Source organism: Fundulus heteroclitus, unplaced genomic scaffold, assembly GCF_011125445.2.
Source record: "Fundulus heteroclitus isolate FHET01 unplaced genomic scaffold, MU-UCD_Fhet_4.1 scaffold_28, whole genome shotgun sequence".
Classification (NCBI taxonomy): Eukaryota; Metazoa; Chordata; class Actinopteri; order Cyprinodontiformes; family Fundulidae; genus Fundulus; species Fundulus heteroclitus.
Genome location: NW_023396689.1, coordinates 937031 through 959905, shown reverse-complemented (window position 1 = coordinate 959905; position 22875 = coordinate 937031). Strand labels below are relative to the sequence as shown.

At 43.3% G+C, this 22875-nt stretch overlaps 1 protein-coding gene across 2 annotated transcripts in view; it reads left to right on the top strand.

Annotated features, from left to right (window-relative positions):
• Window positions 1-22604, top strand: part of slc7a11 (solute carrier family 7 member 11) — a 62439-nt gene extending 39835 nt beyond the window's left edge. For both annotated transcript variants that reach the window (XM_036130107.1, XM_036130106.1), the window contains 6 exons: window positions 4202-4325; window positions 10349-10452; window positions 12775-12871; window positions 12979-13128; window positions 14328-14502; window positions 22150-22604. In XM_036130107.1, coding sequence (XP_035986000.1) covers window positions 4202-4325; window positions 10349-10452; window positions 12775-12871; window positions 12979-13128; window positions 14328-14502; window positions 22150-22205 — 706 coding nt within the window. In that variant the 3' untranslated portion in view covers window positions 22206-22604. The remainder of the gene's footprint in view (window positions 1-4201; window positions 4326-10348; window positions 10453-12774; window positions 12872-12978; window positions 13129-14327; window positions 14503-22149) is intronic.
• Window positions 22605-22875: the final 271 nt, after the last annotated feature.

Genomic DNA, 22875 nt, shown 5'->3' with positions numbered 1-22875 from the left:
TTCTACTATCGATACATTTCCCCTTTTAAACAAATGCATGAACGCACAGTTATCTCAGATAACTCAATCCAGCCATACTAATCATAAACAACAGGTGTGTTGGAAGAACCCAATTAGCCGGATCATGATTAGCCAGATGAAATCATCTTGGATGTGTCATTTGATCTCGGATGTTTTAAGCAATGTACGAAGAACGGACCCCAGCTCTTAAGCTGATATCAAGACAACGGTTGAAAGGGATACGTTTGAGCACTAGCGATCTTTTAACAGCAAAACCTGCACACACATAGAATAAAGGAGTGACAACTTCTTTTCAAGTCCAAGAATTTATTAACAGAAATAAAATTAACATCCAGAGATCATCACTATGTAATGCTGTTTATCTGAATTAACACAATATATAGATTGACAAATCATCTCTACTAGGCTAGTGAAACTTAACTAAACTACTAAGCAATATGAAGATAAAAAGAAGCTAAGCTAAGGAACTATTTACACGCAAAAACAAACAAAAGACAAAACAAAAGTGGCTGGTCATAATCAGAATAATTCGGTGAATCCTTTTTCACTCCAGATCTGATAAAAGGAAACATTTTGTGGAGTTAAAAACATTTGGCATGTATTTAAATCCATTCACAATGCAAAGCCCAAGTTATTTGATGAAATAATATTTTGTTTAAGTTAAAGAACCAAAGTTCACCTTAGAGAATGATGACTCGTTTTGTTTACTTATCGGTGGAGTTTTCTGCCCGCTCTGAGTTGTTTGATTACACATACTTGAAATGAGCTGTTCATATTTACCTCGCCGGTGGCGTTTTCTGCCCGTGCTGGGTTTTTTTTTAGTTCAACATAATTGAAACACCTGGTTTCCGTTTACATTTATCTCACTGGTGGCGAGTTCTGCCCTGTCAGGTGGGTGACGTTGCTCCTGAGTACGGGCTCCATCACTGAGAGATGGAACGTCTCTGTTGTTCCATTTGCTTAGCCCCTTTGCATCCTGAGGATGGTCATGACCTGTGCCCCCCTTGTCTGGGTGTTGACCACCTCAAGGAGGCGCTTACCAAGGCTGCCTGCTCCAATTGCAGCGTTCTGCCCCATGCAGCGCGGCTGGCCCGGCTGTCCTCAGTTGAAAAGCCTGTTCGCTTGATGGGCTCTCATCAACAGGAACAGCTGCCCCCTGGCCAGGGGTTATGCTCTAAACGCCCTGCCACAGACGCTCCGCTAACAGCTGGGAAGAAGTCCCGCCATTCAGGAGGTGGGCTGTCTTCTAAGGTAGATCAATTTTCCTCGGAGTTAGCCCAGTCTGCTCCAGTCTTTGCGACCTCCCCCTGTTCAAGTGGTTGGTCTTGTCTCCAGCTATCAATGAAGCTTCAGTCCTCAATGAGGACGCCCTCTCGGTGACGGCTTCTGACACCCTTTTTCGGGGGGAACCCCAGGTACATAGCCCACAGGTGTCGGATGTTGAATCCAACATCTCTCTGGGGGGCATGGGGGAGTCAGTGGCAACTCCTATTAGAGCTGCCCTGGCACAGTTGCGGGTGGATTCTCCACAGGTCCACCTCCCATCTCTAGCGCCTCTTTCAGGTGCCGTGAGACTGGGACGGCCTCCTTCGCTGTACCGCCTGCAGAGGAGTACATCAGGGAACTCCACACCTGCTGGTCTGATACTCAGGCTCTTTCTCACCCGACATCAGATGGAAGAGCCCTTGCCGCGATGCAGGAGGCCCCAAAGTTTGGGTTAGGGCAGATGCCAGCGGTGGAACCTGGCATTGCCTCCCTCATTGTTCCTCCGTGGACAGCGGGTGCTAGCTCGTAGAGGAGGCCCTACGAGCTAGCGCCCGCTGTCCACGGCCACAGTGTCGCATCACCGACGATCTGCTCTGCTGAGCCTACGATTTGGGTGCTAGGATGGGGCATATTGGGAACTCCCTCTCCCATTTATTGCTAGGTCTTACATCTTCCTTGGAGGCACGATCGCTTGACCAGTCGACTCAAGGCATGCTGGATGCGTCTCTCCAGGCTTTTGCCTTGATGTCAAGGGAGCTGGGTCGTACATTGTCCACCCTGGTCCATGCTTGGCGTCAGGTGTGGCTGGCTCAGTCACCACTCACTGAACCCTGCAGACGGACACTGCGCGCCTTGCCGGTGGTTCCAGGGAAACTTTTCTCCTCGGCTGTGGTCGAGGCTCTAGAACGCACTGCCCAGGCTTCTCGCACCAGGCAGCAGCTCGGGGGGCTCCACAGGCGTGATAGTCGGCCTGTGAATACTTGGGAAGCTTCTGGCTTAGGACCGCGATCATCTCGTTTGTCCGTTGCCCCAACCTTGCCTTGAGATCCTGCTTCCAGGGTGACTCGAGCCCAGACAGTCCGGTCAAGGATTGTCCGTAAGGAGGAAGGCTTTGCCATTGTGCTTCTGAGCAAAGAGAAAACACGTTGTCTGTAGCCAACATTTGGAAGAACGATGTCTTCAAGATGACATGAGAGTGAGGATTTTTGGTAGGCTTTTCTTTTTTTATGATGTAGAATTTGCTGTAACATTTGTTTACCCGATCAGAGCGGCGGAGGGATACAACAAACTTGGAAAGAGTGCTCACTGTTGTGAAGCCCACTTATTTTATACGACTTTGGTCTTATTTTTTTATAAAGTCGCTTGTAAATTTCATGAGTTGTGGGTTTCAGTTTTTTGGGCTTGTATCTGAAAGTGAAGTTGATTGTTTGGGGTCTAAACTAAGTGACGCTGAAATATCCCTCCGCCTCATAACGCACTGCAGCTCATCGTGACAGGCGCAGAGAGATAACTCAGAAAGAGCCGCTCTGATCGTATTTTCTGCAGTTTACAGTTGCACTAACTGATGATAACTGCTGGAAGTAGATTAGGCGATGCAGATCACCATTTTGAGCAGAGATTGGTTCTAAAGATGAGTTTTATACTCATAACATTGCAGAACCCAACCCATAAACCGTACTTTAATGCTTATCTGTTGTCTTTTTATGTCTCTAAAATGTAAAATTTGTATTACTTTAAATGTAAATGCTTAATACCACGTCTATCTTTGTTTAAGAGGTTAAAAAAATATTTCGGCATGAAAACGGATATTTATTTACAAGGGGACAGATAGGGCATTGGGACTTGCTCTACAGCCAATACCGCACAGTGACGCCACAAACTGGGAGGAGGCAGTACTGATCTTCACCAAGATGGCTGCCCCCATAAAAGGACCTTCAAATGAAAATTACTCTTAATTAAAAAAGCTCATCATTTATTGAACAGTATGTAATAATTGTATATTTAAACATTGTTCTTTGAGACAATACCAAATTTAATCTGTCAATATCTGTTGTTTTCCCTTATCATCCAAAATTGAGTAACTCAATTACATTTTATGCACAACCTTAAGTTTAATGACCTGTGGTTGCCTATGCCTCTTGGGGTAGTTCTTTGTTTGGTAAATACCTCCTAAATGTTGAGAAGAAAATGATGCACCTTGAAAAAATAACTCTTAAGCCTACAGTGCTGACATATATGTAGATGTACTGATTGCTTCTTTAATCAGCATGCTCATTAAACATGTTAAATAGGGGTGCATTTCACCTTTCCTAGGTCTTCTTTGTCTTAATGGTGCATTTCACTATAATACCTTATCTATCTTATTTGTCCCCACACACACACACACACACACACATTTTAAAACCTTCCTACGCCTCTGATTATTATACAAATATCTTCAGTATTCATGCAGATTCTGCAGGAACACACATCTATGCTAACAGATATGCACAAAGTAAGATTACTGTAACTAAATGGTGGTGAAAGGGCCTGCAAGATGACCACACCTGCAAAATAATGAAGTTGTAAAGGGTGCAAATAAGCAGCACAGTTAAGCTTGGGAACAGAACACTGACTGCGCTGACACAACATTGTCAATTCTTTGCAGTTTCTAGTTAAAAAGCAAGCAAGCATTTAACTTAAACCTCACTCCTTGGTTTATGTTTAGGAAGTGTTGGTGTTATTCCCAACTGCTCTAGAATAGTACTGCAACTTCATATGATTATTTAGTTTCTCCCTCTATCTATAGCAGTATTTTCAGTAGCCTAATTGCTAATAATAACCTAATGTTAGACACATTGCTACTCCCAACAGCCAAGTTTTAGAAATTGATCCCTTTTCTATTTTAAGTTACAGATCTTCTCTCTGCTTTCAGGACTGTGCCACTAGCCATTTGTATCTCCATGGCCATCGTGACCTCCTGCTATGTGTTGACCAATGTCGCATACTACACTGTGATGTCAGCAGAGGAACTCCTGACCTCAGAGGCTGTTGCTGTGGTAAGAACATGGACTGTCTGTCCATCCGTCCGTCCCTCCGTCCATCCATCCATCCATCCATCCATCCATCCATCCATCCATCCATCCATTCATCCATCCATCCATCCATCCATCCATTAAGAATCAAGAATCTTTATTGTTACCACATGTTACCGTGGTAAAAATCTTTTGAGACAGACACCGACTCAGGATGTACTCAATAATAAATACAGGCAGCCACAACAGACATAGTGTTTTTACGAAATATATACCGAAAATAAATTAAGTCAGTCAGTTGATTGCACTGGCCAAACTTCCTGAGAAGCTTGAGTGTGCAAAATAGTGTTTAGGGTCTGCTAAGACTCATACCGAGTTTTGAAATTCTGATATCAGTCATCTTTTGAACAATATGAATTACTGTGTAATTGCATGAAGTAATCCCACAAAGATCCTCCGATGATACATTCATGCCCACGGGTGTTATTGTAATGTGTAACAGACACAATCTTCTAATCAGCGGGAGAGAGCCCTCACAACTTTTGGGAAGAAGCTGTTGTTGAGTCGGTTTGTTTTGATTTAATGTTCCTGAACCGTTTACCCAATGCTGGGTTCTCCCCAGAGGATGGAATAAGGGCACAGCGCCGCTATGTTGATATACCGACCCTTCCTGGACCTCCTGTAGTCCACTATGACCTCCTTGGTCTTGCTGGTGTTCAGGATGAGGTTATTCTTGGAACACCACTGTTTCATATTGTGGACCTCCTCTCTGTAATGAATCCCATCATAGTTGGAAATGAGACCCAACACAGGGGTGTTGTCTGCGAGCTTCACCATCGTGTTTGTGGGATGGAAAACAGAGCAGTCATGGCTGAAGAGGGTGAAGAGAGCAGGGTTAAGGACACACCCCTGCGGGGTTCCAGTGTTAATGATCAGCGGGGCAGATGTGTTTCCCTATCCTCACCACCTGGGGCCTGGTGGTGAGGAATTCACTGATCCAGGAGTAGAGCTAAGTGGATAATCCTTGTATTTAGGTTGTGGAGTTTCAGAGCCAGCATCTGCTCAGTGTTGAAGGCTGAGCAGAAGTCCATAAATAGCATCCTAACATAGGTGTTAGGATGCTGCTGGGTTAGAGCAACAGGACAGTAGTCGTTGAGGTAGGTTATGGTTGTTTTTTTGGGAACATGCACAATGTTGGAAGACTTCAGGCAGGCAGGGACCATGTACTGTAGAGCTGCAGGGAGAGGTTGAAGATGTGGGAACACTGCAGAACAGGGTTGTTTTCCTGGAATCTGCCTCTTTGTTCTCCTGTTCGGAAAGTTAAAAGCCTTCAGATGTGGCCTCACCTATATGGTGCAGTGATTCTTACTTCTGACGTGAGGTGCCTTCCTGCACTTAACATCTCATTATTAGTGAAGCATTTCTGATGACTTTTCTTCCACCACTAATATAATTGCTCCAGCCAAACCCTGTTAATGCTAATCACATCTGAGACAGCCACTATTTCATATTAGACTACAGGCTGCTATGAGTGCATCTTCAAGCCCTTAACTGAGGAAGACTCAATCACAAGACATCCCTGCTCTTTTGTAATGCAGTTAGCTTTATTGCCCTGTGCACAATGAGTAGTAAGAGTGCCTTAAGAAAGGTGTTAAGAGCATTTCTGTATTCTTAGCAGGTCGATATGATAAAAGGATTACACTCTGTTCTTCTTCCATCAGACAGTGGTCAGAAGTTTACATTGAAAACTTGATTTAAGACTTAACTCATGTCTCAGAGTTGCATTAAAAGCAGCTTGCAGCATTGCTTAATGAGTAATTTTAGATGATATGAACAGGGGTGTGCTCGTATTATGTGATGTCAAAAGCATTTTTGAAAGGGAGGACATAATCTACTTAAAGGTGTTGCATCTTACTTTACATCTTACTCAAATAAGCATTAAGGACCCATTGGGATTTAACCTGTCTAAAAGTTGTATGATATCTAAAACTAAAGATTTAAGAAAGTTACATAGTGCAATAATGCAATTAAACAGTATACTGGATTGAATGACATTAAAACAGAGCCGATTTTGTCCTTTGGTGGTGTAGTTCTGCAGTTACCTAAAAACTATTTAAAATGTTGTAAAAGTAAATGGTATGTTTTCTGTTTTTATATAACTGGTCACTGTTACTAAGAAAAGTAGCTCTTGGCAGATTGAAAGTCACTGGAATTGAGGGATCCACGAGATGGGATAGAAGAGCAGCAGAAACAGGCACACAGTCAAGGTTGTAACGCTGTGGCCCACTCCACAGAAGAATATTGTTAATATTTATAGGTTTCACACATTTGGACGCAATCTACACTAGCAATTGCTAACACTGGGGTTTAATTTAGTCAGCTGTGACTACTGCAACATGCGAGGGGCCCATAACAGCACTCACTATTCATGGAGGAGTTACATGCTTTCACGTTTCTCCACAAGTCTCCAGTGACACCAGAAAAGAAAGTCATTTGTCTCCAGTCACTTTTTGAAAACAAGTTTCTAAGGTTCTGAAAGAAAGCTAGCTATATATAGAGCAACAACGTCACTAATTAGACAAAAACGGGGTTGATCAAATCTATAAAGATATGAGCATCATATGACAGCCTCGGCTTGGTTATGATTTCTCTGTAATGTGTTCATATTTCTTTTGGCATTTTTCTTTTTTTATTTAAAACTAATCATTATTTTAGTTTAAGATGACAACTATAGATGTATTTAATTAATTCAGATTTTCTCCTTTGCTGGTTATCTTCATCCATGCCAGCAATTTCTGTGGCTAATATGAATTTAATAGTCTCATGAATAATAATCTACTTTGTCTCCCACTTCTGCATGACCCATTTATGACGATTACTGCCAACAGTTCTTTAAGCCCCCTAAATTCAGTCTAATTAACCACAGTTATTAAGGACAAAAAAGAGATGGTGTATGGTCATCACCACATAAATGCTGCATTTGCTTATAGAGCCTTTGAAACTCACAATTGTTTTAATTGTTCTTAAGTTTATCATAGGTGCATTATAATGGCCTACATAACCTACATGTAGGCCATTTACCGTATCACAAACTGTGATGATTGCAGCAAACTATCAGTGTCATAATTTAACAAACCAGTAAAACAGAAACTGCAAAGAAAACCACAAAAAAACTGTTTAAAGTAGAAGCTTTTTCTCCACACACCCTGAAAACTATAATGCTCAAAAATAAAAGGAACACTTAAACAACACAATGTAACTGCAACTCAATCAAACTTCTGTGAAGTCAAACTGTCCACTTCAGAAGCAACACTGATTGATAATCAATTTCACCTGTTGTGCAAATGGAATAGATAACAGATGGAAACTAGAGGCAATTAGCAAGACACCCCCCCCCCCCCCCCCCCAATAAAGGAGTGGTTCTCCGGGTGGTGACCACAGACCACTTCTCAGTTCCTCTGCTTTCTGGCTGATGTTTTGGTCACTTTTGAAAGCTAGTGGTGCTTTCACTCTAGTGGTAGCATGACAAGGAGTCTACAACCCACACAAGTGGCTCAGGTAGTGCAGCTCATCCAGCACGGCACATGGATGTGAGCTGTGGCAAGAAGGTTTGCTGAGTCTATCAGCGTAGTGTCCAGAGCATACAGGTGCTACCAGGAGGCAAGCCAGTACATCAGGAGACGTGGAAGAGGCCTTAGGAGGGCAACAACCCTTCAGCTGGACCACTACCTCTGCCTTTGTGCCAGGAGGAACAGGAGGAGGACTGACAGAGCCCTGCAAAATGACCTCCAGCAGGCCACAAATGTGCATGTGTCTGCTCAAACAGAGAAACAGCCTCCATGAGGGTGGTATGAGGGCCCAACGTCCACAGGTGGGGGTTATGCTTACAGCCCAACACCGTGCAGGATGTTTGCCATTTGCCAGAGAACACCAAGACTGGCAAATTTGCCACTGGTGTCCTGTGCTCTTCACAGATGAATGCAGGTTCACACTGACCACATGTGACATACATGACAGAGTCTGGAGATGCTGTGGAGGACGTTCTGCTGCCTGCAACATCCTCCAGCATGACCTGTTTGGCAGTGGGTCAGTAATGGTCTGGGGTGGCATTTTTTTGGGGGCCGCTAGAGGTAGTCTGACTGCCATTAGGGACAGAGATGAGATCCTCAGACCCATTGTGAGACCATATGCTGGTGCGGTTGGCCCTGGGTTCCTCCTAATGCTAGACCTCATGTGGCTGGAGTGTCAGCAGTTCCTGCAAGATGAAGGCATTGATGCTATGGACTGGCCCGCCCGTTCCCCAGACCTGAATCCAATTGAGCAGATCTGGGACATCTTTTCTCACTCCATCCACCAACGCCGTGTTGCACCAGACTGTCCACTGAGCATTTGCATTCTTTTAACAGCAAACTCTGCACACATATAGAATAAATGAGTGACAACTTCTTGTCAAATTCAAGAATGTATTAACAGAAATAAAATGAACATCCAGAGAACACTACTATAGAATGCTGTTTATCTGAATTAACACTATATTTCTATCAACAAATCCTCTCTACTAGATTAGTGAAACTTAACTAAAACTATGAAACAAAATCAAGATAAAAAGTAGCTAAGAAACTATGTACACACAAAAGAAACAAAGACATAAAATGGTTGAAAACCATCATCAGAATGATTCAGTGAATTCTGGTTCACTGCAGATCCAAGTTAGAGAACCAAAGTTCATCTTAAAGAATGTGGAATGAGATCAAATTAGCTTAACTAAGTTAGAACAGCATTTGATATGTGTTTCAACCCATTCACAATGCAAATCGCAAATCCTGAGTTATTTGCAAAAAGATGATTTTAAAGAATGATATACTCAGTGAAAATCAATGCTTTTAGGACACTTGCAAATATTTCTCCGGAAAATGATTAAGGCTTGAATTAGTAATTTAGGGTTAAACAACCAAGTTAATAACAACAACTGGAAATGAAGTTCAGGGCACTTCCTGTGGGCAATGTTTACATTAGCTTGAATTTATTCCTAACATTACACAAACACCATTAAATCGACATTAGTGTTCCATATTAATGCTATAATAACACTCATAGCACTATCTAGCGATGACGAAGTGAACTGCATCCACCTGCACTGGTTGCATCTCTTCCTTCTCTCCCGCAGTGGGTCTGAGAGGATCCTTCAACAGCATCATCTTCAGTAGCGGTTGATTAAAAAACTCTGTAAGCTTTGTTGTAGTTTCTAGTAATTCTTGAAATTCCTAAGGAGTTCATTCTTCCCGAGTACTGCCCTCAAATTTCTTTCCTGACATTCCGCTGTGCAGTCACTCATGCACAGCGGAAGTACAAAGCCAAAAACTAACTCTCCACTTTCTGATTGGTCAACCCATGGATAATAAGTCAGTGAGCCCATGTGGGTAATTTTTAATTTGGGGAAATCAGCGGTCACAGACCTGCGTCTAAAGTCATAGACATATAGTGATATCTAAAGTGATTGACAGGGAGCCTGACAAGTTACAAACATATATTATATCAATGGTTACAAAACAACTGGATTTTTTTCACCTCATCATGTGACCTCAAAATGGTAAGGCCCCTAAACACTATAGACCTATGGCCCGTGCATTAATGCCCGTGCATTAAGTTGCTCTGCACATTATGAATAAATCTAAAACAGGTGAAGTGCCAAAACACATTTGGTCTGCCAGGAGAAATCTTTGGTTTGGTTTAAAGAACATCTGGCTTGTGGCCATAGATTGTGGCTATTTTATTCTGCCCAAACAGATACTGTGGACACGTCAACAAAGAAGGATTATATCTTTTAGTTTGACTTTTACACACCAACTGCCTTTTTCATACAGTCATGCACAACAAGAAACAGTTTTTTCATTAAATATATGTTGTAATGAAGTAATCAACCACTGCACATCAACTAGTTCTTGGCCCAATGTTATATACAACATTTTGATCACTATTTCAGCTCTGAAACAGCGCACCTTCTATGTACTTTGTCTCCTTGACCCCCTTTCTCTATCTTTCATTAGACATTTGCGGAGACACTGTTTGGCAACTTCTCCATTGCAGTCCCAGTGTTTGTGGCCTTGTCATGTTTTGGTTCCATGAATGGTGGTCATTTTGCTTTGTCAAGGTAAAGATTCTTCTTCTTGGTTTCAGTGTTTCTGTATAAGAGTTCAAGCTGTCATATAAACCCCTCTCTACACATTCACTTGAACATGCAGTAAGATTTATATGTTTAGCCAGCATTGACTTATCACATTATGACCAGGTGAACATTCTGGACTTGAAGTTGTAATAAGTAGTAAGCTTAATCACACTCATGGCTTTGAGGCATTATTAGGCTGTACATGACACACTTTTGTGAGGTTTTGGAATCAGGCTTAAATTAAAAAAAATAAAAACTCCCTTTATAGTCTCACAGAGGGGGAATAGACCCCTTGCAACCACGTGACTCCGTTACCCAGAACCCCTTGCGTGGCGGCCATATTGGTTGGCACGCCATTTGACAAACTGACGAGTTCTCCACGTATTTTTCTTCTTTAGATAACATATCACAAGATCGTTTTAAGAGTAAGTTGATGGTTGATGGTATCAGATTGCCAGATCCACACAGCAAAAGCCTGAAGGGACGGAGCGAGTCTGTGAAATGCTGGCCAAGGGTTTCATACCGCGACACATACAGCTGCTTTATAAACACGGCAGGCCAGTACGGAAAAGAGAGCACGAAAGCCATGAAACCACTGGACGGCTACAATTATTTTATATCAGGAAAAAGGCTCCAGTAACCCCCGCGACGCCATGAAGGATTAAGAGGGTCAGAAAATGGATGGATGGATGTTCAGACATGTTTCTGTAACAGCACAAAGCAGAGAGGAAGACCCGCCCGGTAGGTTAAAAAAACATCACTCACTACGGATTATTTAGGCGTTTTTGTCTTGTTAAAATGGGTGGGGGTGTCGTCGACATTGCAGCGTAAACACAAATACTATCGCCCGTGAACGGGCGGAGGGGAGGTGGTGATCGCTACACGGGCCGGAGAGCCAGCAGGAAGCGGGTGCTGCTCCAGACAGCGGCGGCTCTCCGGCCCGTGTAGCGATCGCTACACGGGCCGGAGAGCCGCCGCTGTCTGGAGCAGCAACAGCGGCTTCTCCGGCGGCTTCTCCGGCCCGTGTAGCGATCAGCTACCTCCCCTCCGCCGCTGTCTGTAGAAGCAACAGCGGCTTCTCCGCCCGTGTAGCTTTAGACAGCCGCTACACAGGCCGGAGAGCCGCCGCTGTCTGCTGCTTCAGACAGCGGCGGCTCTCCGGCCTGTGTAGCTATCGCTACACGGGCCGGAGAAGCCGCCCGTGTAGCTTCAGACAGCAGCGGCTGTCTGAAGCTACACGGGCGGCTTCTCGATCGCTACACGGGCCGGAGAAGCCGCTGTTGCTGCTACAGACAGCGGCGGAGGTGAGGTAGCGATCGCTACACGGGCCGCTTCTCCGGCCTGTGTAGCGATCGCTACCTCCCCTCCGCCGCTATTTAAGTAGAACAATGACTAGAGCAGAATTAAGTTGTATTTACCGGAGATGAAGTGTAGACTGCAAATTCTGTCTTAGTATGTTGGCTCCCCCAGTCCATTGGGAGTGTCTGCCTGCGCTCTTTTCATTGAAAATATCCATTTCTTTCTTCTTTCCTCATCCTTAGGTAAACGACAGAAACGTACATCCAACGATTTGGAATGCCTCTCTGTGCAACCGGGAGCACAACAAGTCGTAGGCATTGTTTAGATTCCAAAAATAAACTAACTAAAAGTACGCTCTAAATCACCCGTTTTGTCATGTAGTAGACGGGCTGTCAGGCTAGCCTGCCCACCAAGATGGAGGCGCGCACCCCCGATCACGTGACTATGACGTCAGATGCAAGGGGTCTATTTGTCTTTAGCCCATCCCTTATAAATCAGTGTTCTGCCAACACTGAGTGACAGAACAGGAGTGATCTGTGGTCAATGGTCTTGCTCAGGGACCCAGAGTGACAGGCTGAGTTTTTGGGGCCTCTCCAAGACAAAAATGCCTAGCTCGCTAACCACTAGGCCACCACTTCCATAAAAGTACAGAGCTAGAATTATGGCTAAATCTGATTCACCACCACCAGCCTCTGGGTCAGCTGCAGGTAAACTCTACCACTCTATCTAACAACTGCTCTAACCAATCTGATTCCACAATCCCAGATTCATTCTTGTTCCAGCACTTAATTAAAATAATTGAATTATCTCTTCAGCCTGCAGGACCCTGTTCATACTGTGTTAATTTAAGTCAGGCATGTTCAAGCATGAAAACACTGGCCATCGAGGGCTGGAGTTGTCCAGCCATGTTCAATCTGGTTGAGATAATATGACTAATTGGCACTGTTACTCTGTTGTCAAACTTCTGCCATTACCTCATGTTTATGTGAGTTGGTGTTTGTTATCCAGAATGTTCTATGTAGCTTCACGTGAAGGACAGCTCCCTGAGGTGCTGTCTATGATCCATGTCCGCAGACACACTCCACTGGCTGCTGTCCTCATACTGGTCAGAATGCTTTAATTTTTCTTTTTATTCAACAAGCAACTGACAAAATTGACTCTTGCATATCATCTGATGTTTTTGAAAAATGTTGTGTATATCTTTATTTGCAGTATCCTATGACCCTGCTCCAGCTCTTTGTGGGGGACATTTACAGCCTACTGAACTTCATGAGTTTTTTGCGGTGGCTGTTTATCGGTGTAGTGGTTCTAGGTTTAATCTACCTCCGATATACCAAGCCCGATCTCCCCCGCCCCTTTAAGGTCAGTCTCTAAGTGTCTTTAACCAACAATACTTGTCACTCATGTTTCATGCATCTTTCATATTGTTTATATTTACATTTTTCAGACGTATTGCTGGCAGCTAAAGTAGTCTTTAAATTGTCAAATCGTATTCCATAAGGCTCCCTCAAGCACCTTGGAACTTTCTCAGAATTAATTAAGGGGGCTTTCTTCTGTTACTCTAGTAATGATGGTGATTAAACCAAATAATTTAGAGGTTTTCAGACTTTAAGATCTTCAAGTCCTTAAGACATACAGAGATGGTCAATGCCAATTGGCAGTTGCAAACAGGCTTAAATCAGAGACTTCCCCTCAGTTTTTCTGGAAATGTTTCGACATCTATCCGGAAGTCATTGCCAAGTCTCGGAACAGTGCTGTTTTTAAGGACATGGAGGCCCATGCTCTGAGGCACTTTCCAAGTCAGATGCAAATCAATGACCCACCCGTCACTGTTCTGGGTCGTTCGAGGATATTGCTTGGTGTGAGTGGAGTACTTGGTGACCGGAATCATGACGAGACAGCTGATGTAATCTCTTTGGAATGTGTTGTATTTAGGGAGTTAATAGCACAACCCTCCTCCTCCATTTAGTGATGGCTTTTCTCTTTTGATAAAGATGGCTTCTTTCACCCCACTTTCAAACCATCTGTCCTCGCTGTCCAAAATCTTGACATCATTGCCGTCTAAAGTGTGTCCTTTGTTCTTGAGGTGCAAGTGGCCTGCTGAATCTTGCCCCGAGGTGCTGGTGCTCATAAGCTGCACCATGCATTTATGTAGTTCTTTGGTTTCTCTGATGTAGGTGTGTGAGCAGTCCTCGATGCATCGGACCACACACACAACGCTGCTCAGCTTTTGATTGGGGGGTCTGTCTTTGGCATGAACCAGTTTTATCTGAGAGTGTTATTGGATTTGAAATGTTTTGGTATGTTTTATTTTGAGAAAATTTTCCTGTGCAAAAAACCAGATGCCTCAGATCTAAGACTGTTTGCTGTTGCCATGACCCAGATAACTGAGAATTTGCACTGGCAAAAATTAAGCTATTTCCCTTTGTGTGGCCCTTTTCCTAATTCTCTAAGAAATTGTGATCTTTTGATCTGTATTTAGTCCTTCATGAAATATGGAACAAACTACACATTTATGTAAACAAACGCATTCCATCAGTCTCATCTTGTCTCTTCCACAGGTGCCAATCTTCATCCCTGTCGTGTTCTGTTTGACATGTTTCTTCATGGTTTTCCTCTCGCTGTACTCGGACCCCTTCAACACAGGAATTGGATTTGCGATGTCCCTCACTGGCATCCCTGCTTACTACGTCTTTATTTACTTCAGCAGACCACATTGGCTTCAAAAAGCTTTAGGTAACTCAGCACAATCATCAAATTCATTTGATAGCTTTTTTGAAAGTTAATGTCTCATGATTTACAATACCAGCAAATATAAATTAGTCCTCACCTGTTAATTTTCTCTTTGTATCAAAATTCTTCTCCCATCATTCCATTTAAATGCAGGGGTTGATGATGAATGGATGGATGATAACAACTTATTTTTGATAAACTGCAGAAAAAATACGACATATATACTCAGAATTTTATTCTGAGATTATGATTCCTCTTAGTTAGAGAAATGGTCAACTGAATCTTACAAACAATAGTGAGATCTTAGTTTTTAAAAAGTGTAATTTGATTCCTTTGATAAAGTTTCTCCAGTTCTGTGCTGTTAAAGGTGATCTACTAAATACACGGTTAAAATTCTTACTAATAAAGTAAAACTGAAGACATCATCGCCAAGTTAGAAGCGATGCAGAGATGTAGTTTTTGTTTCACAAAGAAGGTAAAAATCTAGCTGCATGTGTGCTAAAGCTGGGTCTTTGTGCTACAGTTTCTACCCTGTCTGAAGGAAAATGCTGGGGCTCTTAGTGCATTAAATATTCAAAGATTACCCCTGAAAACAAAGTGCAAATCTCTTGTTCACCCTCAAATCGAGTGCCGTTAAGTGATGTAAGGCTGAGTTAAGACAAGACAAGGTTATTTATATAGCACTATTCATACATGCGGTAATTCAGAGTATTCTACAAGGCATCCAAGGAATGACAGCAAGAAAATAACAAAGCATTAAGATAAGCTTTATTGATCTCACAGTGGAGAAATTCACTTGTCCCATCGGCTCAATAGTCAAAAGTCAGAAGAAGGTGTCAAAGTAGGTAAGTAGAATCAGTTAGATACAGTTATACAGCTATATACAATATACAATTTTGTACACTCCTATGTATAAATATTTTAGATAAATTAGATAAAAGAAACAGATTTTTAATTACAGATACTAAAGGTATAAGGACAACCATACCTATGTGGTGTAGTTGTCATGATTTTGGCACTGTTGTCTAGTCTCTTTCATGTCACAGACCTGTTTAGCTCCACCCATTCCTCATTACTTCAGATCTGTTCCACCTGTCCTCACCAGTATTTAACCAGCTCCTAGACAAGACAACAGCGCCAGTTTATTTCGACCCTTGTGTGAGACTTATTCCAGCGTTTGTTATTCTGATTCCTGATCCTGACCTGTTTGCCTTTCGACCTCTGAGCCTGCTTGTTCCCGTCTGATTCTGTTTGCCCGATCTGACCTCTGCCTGTCCTGACTACCCGCTGGATCTCTGACCTCCGTGTATCGAACCTGGAACTGTGACCCGACTCCGTCCTGGATTATCCTTCGGTACCTCACTGGCTCTCTGACCTCCCGGCTCCGACCTTCGACCACGTCCCCGACTTCGCCCTCCCGGTTATCCGTACTGGATTAACGACCCGTCGCCTAGGATCTACTGGATCGGAACTGGACATTAAGACCAGGTTAGTGACCGACACGTTTGTGTGCAAACACTCTCAGATAAGCGTGGTCACTAACCTGCTGTCTCCTCCTGCAGAGGATCCCGCTGAGAACGCTGACGTCTTCCGCTCCGGGTCTGATCTCAATAAACTGTTAAACTTGAATTGTTTGTCTGCCTTGAATACTGAGTCCACCTGTTATGAGCCTGACAGAATAAACTGGCCCTCTTTTACTGGAGACCGTGGAACTGAGTTGCAGAACTTGAGACCGTGGAACTGAACTTGAGACCGTGGAACTGAACTCGAGACCGTGGAACCGCTGCAGAACGTGAGACCGTGAAACTGAACTTGAGACTGTGGAACTGCTGGAGAACGTGAGACCGTGGAACTGAACTTGAGACCGTGGAACTGCTGCAGAACTTGAGTAGAACGGAACCCAGGAGACGTGAACAGGAGAAGAGAACTTGAGCAGGAACAGAAGCGTGTCTAGAGTTGAGGCTGGCTGGAACAAAACTGAAGTGAAGGCTTCTGACGTAGCAAAACATAAAAACTGAGCTGATACAGGGTTCTGGCAGAGACTGAGCAGGAGAAGAACACTACGGACCGGCCACACAGATCGATCTTCAGTTGACTGAGCGTCGCAGAGAACGGGGAGCGCCGGCGTCTACTAATCCTCGATCATCTGTCTACATACCTGTGATGGTTCCTACTCCTGCCCGTACACCAGACCCCGAGCCGATGCATCTGGGACGGACCCGTCTGACGCCAGAGGAGAGGAGCAGACGTTTTCAACTTAATCTCTGCCTTTATTGTGTTAAAGGGACAGTTAAAGGGACAGTCTCAGTAAGGGAGGAAGGAACCTTATTGAGTCGAACCAGGATCACTGCCTCTCCTACTCTGTTATTCCCAGTGACTATCCTGGTTAACTCTAAGAGTCACAACTTATCTGCATTGGTGGACTCAGGCGCCGACACTGAGTTTTTGGATGAGACTTTGGCTAGACAATTGGGTATTAAGTTACTTCCAGCCCCAGCTACTCACAGGGTGGTCGCCTTAGATGGTCACCAAATTAACCAGTGTCAATTGGTCTCAGAGCCGATTGAACTTGTGGTGGGGGGTAACCATACTGAAAAGCTGGTTTTTCTTATAATCAATTCTCCACAGGTTCCTGTTGTATTGGGGTTTACCTGGTTACGTAAACATAACCCCCAGATTGATTGGCAACGGGGGAGGTTCTTGGGTGGTCTCCTGCCTGCTCAGGTTCATGTTTACGATCTGCGCAGTCATACCCTACAACCGAGAATGAGGTCGACGAGACCTATCCGGACCTCTCCAAGGTCCCGGAGGAGTACCACGACCTGAAGGAGGTTTTTAACAAGAGCAAGGCTACAGCCTTACCTCCTCATCGACCATATGACTGCAGTATTGATCTTCTGTCAGGTACAACACCCCCTAGGGGTAGGTTGTATTCTCTTTCTGTTCCTGAATCCCAGGCAATGCAGAAGTACATTTCAGACTCTCTGAAGGCGGGAATTATCCGTCCTTCTTCCTCCCCAGCTGGGGCAGGTTTCTTCTTTGTTAGCAAGAAGGATGGTTCTCTCAGGCCGTGCATCGATTACCGGGGTCTTAACGAGATAACAGTTAAGAACCGGTACCCGATTCCTCTGATTAACTCCGCATTTGACCAGATTCAGAGGGCCAACCAGGAGGTAGAAACTAAGTTGCGCCTGTTGTGTCAGTCAGATCCCACTAAATGGGTCAGTCAGATTCCATGGATAGAACATGCACTTAATTCTACTCCTTCTAGCGCCACTGGTCTCTCTCCATTTTTTGTTGTGTTTGGTTTTCAGCCACCGGTGTTTACTATCCAAGAGAGATTCTAAAGTTCCGTCTGCCTGACTATCTGCTCTGAGGTGCCAGCGAGCCTGGAGAAGGGCTAGAAGAACTATTCTCAGTTCCGTGGAGAGCCAGACCAGAAACGCTAATCGCCGGAGGATCCCGGCACCTGTTTATCAGGTAGGCCAGAAAGTTTGGCTCTCCACAAGGGATCTGCCTCTCCGAGTGGAGAGTAAGAAGCTGGCACCTCGGTTCATCGGGCCATTCCCTATTTCTAACATAGTAAACCCGGTGGCCGTCCGCCTCCAGCTTCCTCGCACTATGAAAATACATCCTACTTTTCATGTGTCCCGGGTCAAACCTGTTAACACCTCTAGATTTGTGCCCGCCTCCAGACCCCCGCCTCCCACCCGACTCATCGACGGTGATCCTGTGTACACCGTCAACCGGATCCTGAGGGCCAGAAGAAGAGGCAGGGGCCTGCAATACTTGGTTGACTGGGAGGGGTACGGTCCAGAGGAGAGGTCTTGGATCCCTGCCAGGTTCATTTTGGACAAGACTCTTATTTCAGCCTTTCATAAGGCCCATCCTGAGCAGCCCAAAAGGGCGTCTGGTATCCGCCCTTGGGGGGGGGGGGGGAGGGGGGGGGGTTCTGTCATGATTTTGGCACTGTTGTCTAGTCTCTTTCATGTCACAGACCTGTTTAGCTCCACCCATTCCTCATTACTTCAGATCTGTTCCACCTGTCCTCACCAGTATTTAACCAGCTCCTAGACAAGACAACAGTGCCAGTTTATTTCGACCCTTGTGTGAGACTTATTCCAGCGTTTGTTATTCTGATTCCTGATCCTGACCTGTTTGCCTTTCGGCCTCTGAGCCTGCTTGTTCCCGTCTGATTCTGTTTGCCCGATCTGACCTCTGCCTGTCCTGACTACCCGCTGGATCTCTGACCTCCGTGTATCGAACCTGGAACTGTGACCCGACTCCGTCCTGGATTATCCTTCGGTACCTCACTGGCTCTCTGACCTCCCGGCTCCGACCTTCGACCACGTCCCCGACTTCGCCCTCCCGGTTATCCGTACTGGATTAACGACCCGTCGCCTAGGATCTACTGGATGGGAACTGGACATTAAGACCAGGTTAGTGACCGACACGTTTGTGTGCAAACACTCTCAGATAAGCGTGGTCACTAACCTGCTGTCTCCTCCTGCAGAGGATCCCGCTGAGAATGCTGACGTCTTCCGCTCCGGGTCTGATTTCAATAAACTGTTAAACTTGAATTGTTTGTCTGCCTTGAATACTGAGTCCACCTGTTATGAGCCTGACAGTAGTGGGGTATCTCCACTAGAGGTGCGCGATACCGGGAAGTTTTAATCGATCCGATACCAAGTAAATACAGGGTCAGTCTTGCCGATATCGATATGATACCGATAGTTTTTACATTTAAGCGTTATGTATCATGAAACTGTTGACCTCAGTGTTTTTGTGATTGTTATTTTATTATTACAATTGAATAATAATAATAATAATATTAATGTTCATAGTATTTTTTCCTAATCCACCTCTTATATCTTTCAATCCTTATGTAATTTTGGTTGTATTGTGTGCACCTGCCTGTTGCATTAATTCTATAAATTTCCACGTCATGGAATAAATAAAGGATTGTCTAATTTTAGATTATCTTAGGAAAAACGTTTTAATAGGATAAATGTATTGGGTTCTTTTCAAGGTCTTAATTAAACTTTTTGAGTGGGCTCCAGTAACGTAAGACATATAATATCTACTTGACCACTCTGATCTACCTGGATGTTCTCTGGAGGACTGAAACGCCTCTCTCAATGTCAGTCTGTGGGCCGAGGATCTGTCGGGGCAATGAGAGAAGTTTTGTCTCCTCTCTCCGTTTCTGTAGCTCAACATTTTGTTGCTCATGGTTTTTCATGTGCTTATATAAATTTGTGTCGAGTGGAGAGAGAGCTGAGTGGGTGGGCCAGGCTGAGCCTGCGAGCTGATTGGCTGGTGCAGCTGAGCCATGTGATGGTGCAAGACGGTGACGAGAGGGGAGGAACAGCAAAGTGCTGTGACACAGATGGGGAGACTTTGGTGAATCCGCTGCAGTCAGCGCGTGTGGGAGAGAATAAAAAGTATCAATCTTGTTAAACGAGTATTGTTCAATATCAATACCAGCGTTGGTATTGGTAGGATCCTGGGATCGATCCGCCCTCCTCTAATCACCAGATCTTTCATATGAGGAACCTGGGTCAAAATTCCAGTTGCGTCAGGTAGGCCATCCGACCTAAGACCTAGGGCTGGACGATAATTCAATAACAATATATATCGATCGATAGACGTGTGGCGCGATAGAAAAAAAAGGGTCAATAAAACTTCAATAGAGACAGTTTTCCTTCCTTCCTTTCAGCCTATTATATTAGTTGATGCTACAGTCACTACTTCCTCTCGACCAATTGTAATGGCGGACCCAGGCACGCCGTCACAAAGCTCCGCCCTCTCAAACCACAACACAGAGCACGTGAATATGTCGCAGCAAGGAGCGGAGGAGGAAACTGTCCCAAAACGGGGTTTTACTAGTTCGCCAGTCTGACAGAAATAAACCAGTGATTTGGAAAACTTGCAAGGAACCGATAAAAACAAAGTCTGGTAACGCAACCAACTTGTTTCATCACGTAAGCCGCTCACTACCACAGCAGCACAAGCTGCGCAACTCCGTGTCTTTGTAGGAATCTTCTGGAAGTTCTTCCAAAACAAAGCAGGTATAGCAGCTAAACTGGGCTCCCTTCTTTGTGATAAAATGACAAAGCGTCCAAGCGGCATAAGGACATCACGCATGCAGTAAAATGCTTCATAGTGATGGATATGCTGCTGTTGTCTGCAGCTGAAAAACCTGGCTTCAAACAACTACTCGCCACTCTTGATCCGCGATATGAAGTTCTGGGACGCAAGTTTTTCTCTAGCAGCGCTCCCTAATGCAGAGAATCAGTGCAAAATGAGCTGCAGTCTGTGTCTTCCCATGCCACATCCTCGGACCTCAGTCCTGCATCAGCCTCTCAATTATGAAACATGAGAAGTAACTAGTGTACTATTCCCACTTAAATAGGCAATTTTATTTATTTATTTGGTATATTTATTTTGGTCATTTTACTAGTCACTTTAGTTTATTCTTTGTCAGTATTTAATAACATAACTCGGGTCTCTTAAGTTATTTTTCTTTAAAAAAATTCTGTTATGGTTAAAAAGGTTGGTTAAATAAAGATTTAATTGAAATTCTGTGATTGTGTTCTTTATTAAAATTAAATCATTTAGCAATATCATAAAATGTCCAGGCAGAGCTGCACATAAAATATGGTATGGTATATTATTTTCAATAATTATCGATATCGATCAATATGCATTTTTTTTATCGATAAGATTTTTTTCTATATCGTCCAGCCCTACTAAGACCTAACTTTCCTGTTTTGACAGGAAACCCTTAATTCTACTTTGTCTTTAAGATGATAAGAAAAGAAGATAAGACTGAAGGCAGTCATCGGACCATGTTTTTTAAAGTATTGGTAAAGATCTTTTAATAAATCCACCTAAACAGTCAGCCCAACTGTCAATAATTCTAGGTCTGAGGCCATGGTTCTGTACCGGAAAAACGTGGACTACCCCCTCTGTGCTGGATTTTCCAGATTCAACCGCTCTGCTGGTCTGAGCAAAGATCTACATCACACCCGTATTTATTGCCTTCCATAAGCGGTCATATGGCTCAAGAGATGTTAGTGTCAGGTCTGAACAGTGCCATGAGATCACAAGGACATCATTATAATAGAATAGTGAAGAAAATCAGGGAAAAAATGAATAAAAAAGTCAACAAACTATCATCTGTTAAACGTTAATGTTTTTATGCATAGTCACTTGCAACTTACATTAGGTGTAGAAAAAATCCATCAAAATCAAATGAGAGGAGCCCTTAGGTAAAGTTTGGATTGTCATACTGGGCTCTGCTTTATGTTATAGTGTACATATAGTGGCACATATGTACAAGGTATAATTTTTGTCTAAAAATGTGCGCTGAAGCTTGTTGTTTGATTAGGGTTGGACAATAAGTCAATATAAATATAAATCACAATATAACAATATGATATTTTCATATATGTCATAAGTTTCCGTTGTGGGCTTTCTTTGCAGTCTTTCTGAGGCTTTTATTTTGTTTATATTGATATTGTAATTATATTGTTGCAACCGAAATTAGGAAATATATCCTGATTTTTGGCCATATTGTCCAGACCTGTGTTTAATCCTGAAGTGAGTGGAATGACTTATTTGTAACACGTTTCATTGTTGTACCCACAGATTCCTTCAACAGAACTTTGCAGATCATCCTGGAGGTGGTACCTGCTGACCAGTAACAACATTTTTTTTTCACTGAGGAATGATGAAAGTATCAAGCCAGAAGAAGCCTAGTTAGAACCTTTTTATAGATGTTATTTTTAAGTTCATCATTTTGTATTTTGTAATATGCTTTGGTTTAACTAAGTTGTCGGTATTCATGTCCCTCTATAGGACTTTTCAGCAGCCATCACATGCACGGACAGCACTGAATACAAACACAATACTTTTAATATGTTTTATTATAGTACTAAATAGAATTAATAATTCCAAAAATTTGCTATATAAACTAATCATATACTCATATTTTTAGGTATTAATTTTATTAATAATTTATCAGAAAATAACTTTATTAACAAGCACATTTTCTCTAGATTATCAGGCATCCTCGCTTCCAATAAAAGTGTAAGAACAAGGAATTTATGAAGAATGTTCTCTGTCATTTCTGGAAACTTTATTCACAGGTTAGGAACTCAAAATATGACATGTCTAAGGTGTAATGGTGTAACTTTGGTGTCTTGTTAAAACTTGTTTACAAATGTATTTACTATTATTTAATTATTGTTTTGGAGTGACTTGAAGAAAAATATTTAGTTTGGAACTACATCACTGGGAATGACTACCTTCACCATGTTCACACAACACTGACTTGGTTGGAAAGTTTTCAGGTTATGCTTGTGTCTGTTCTCC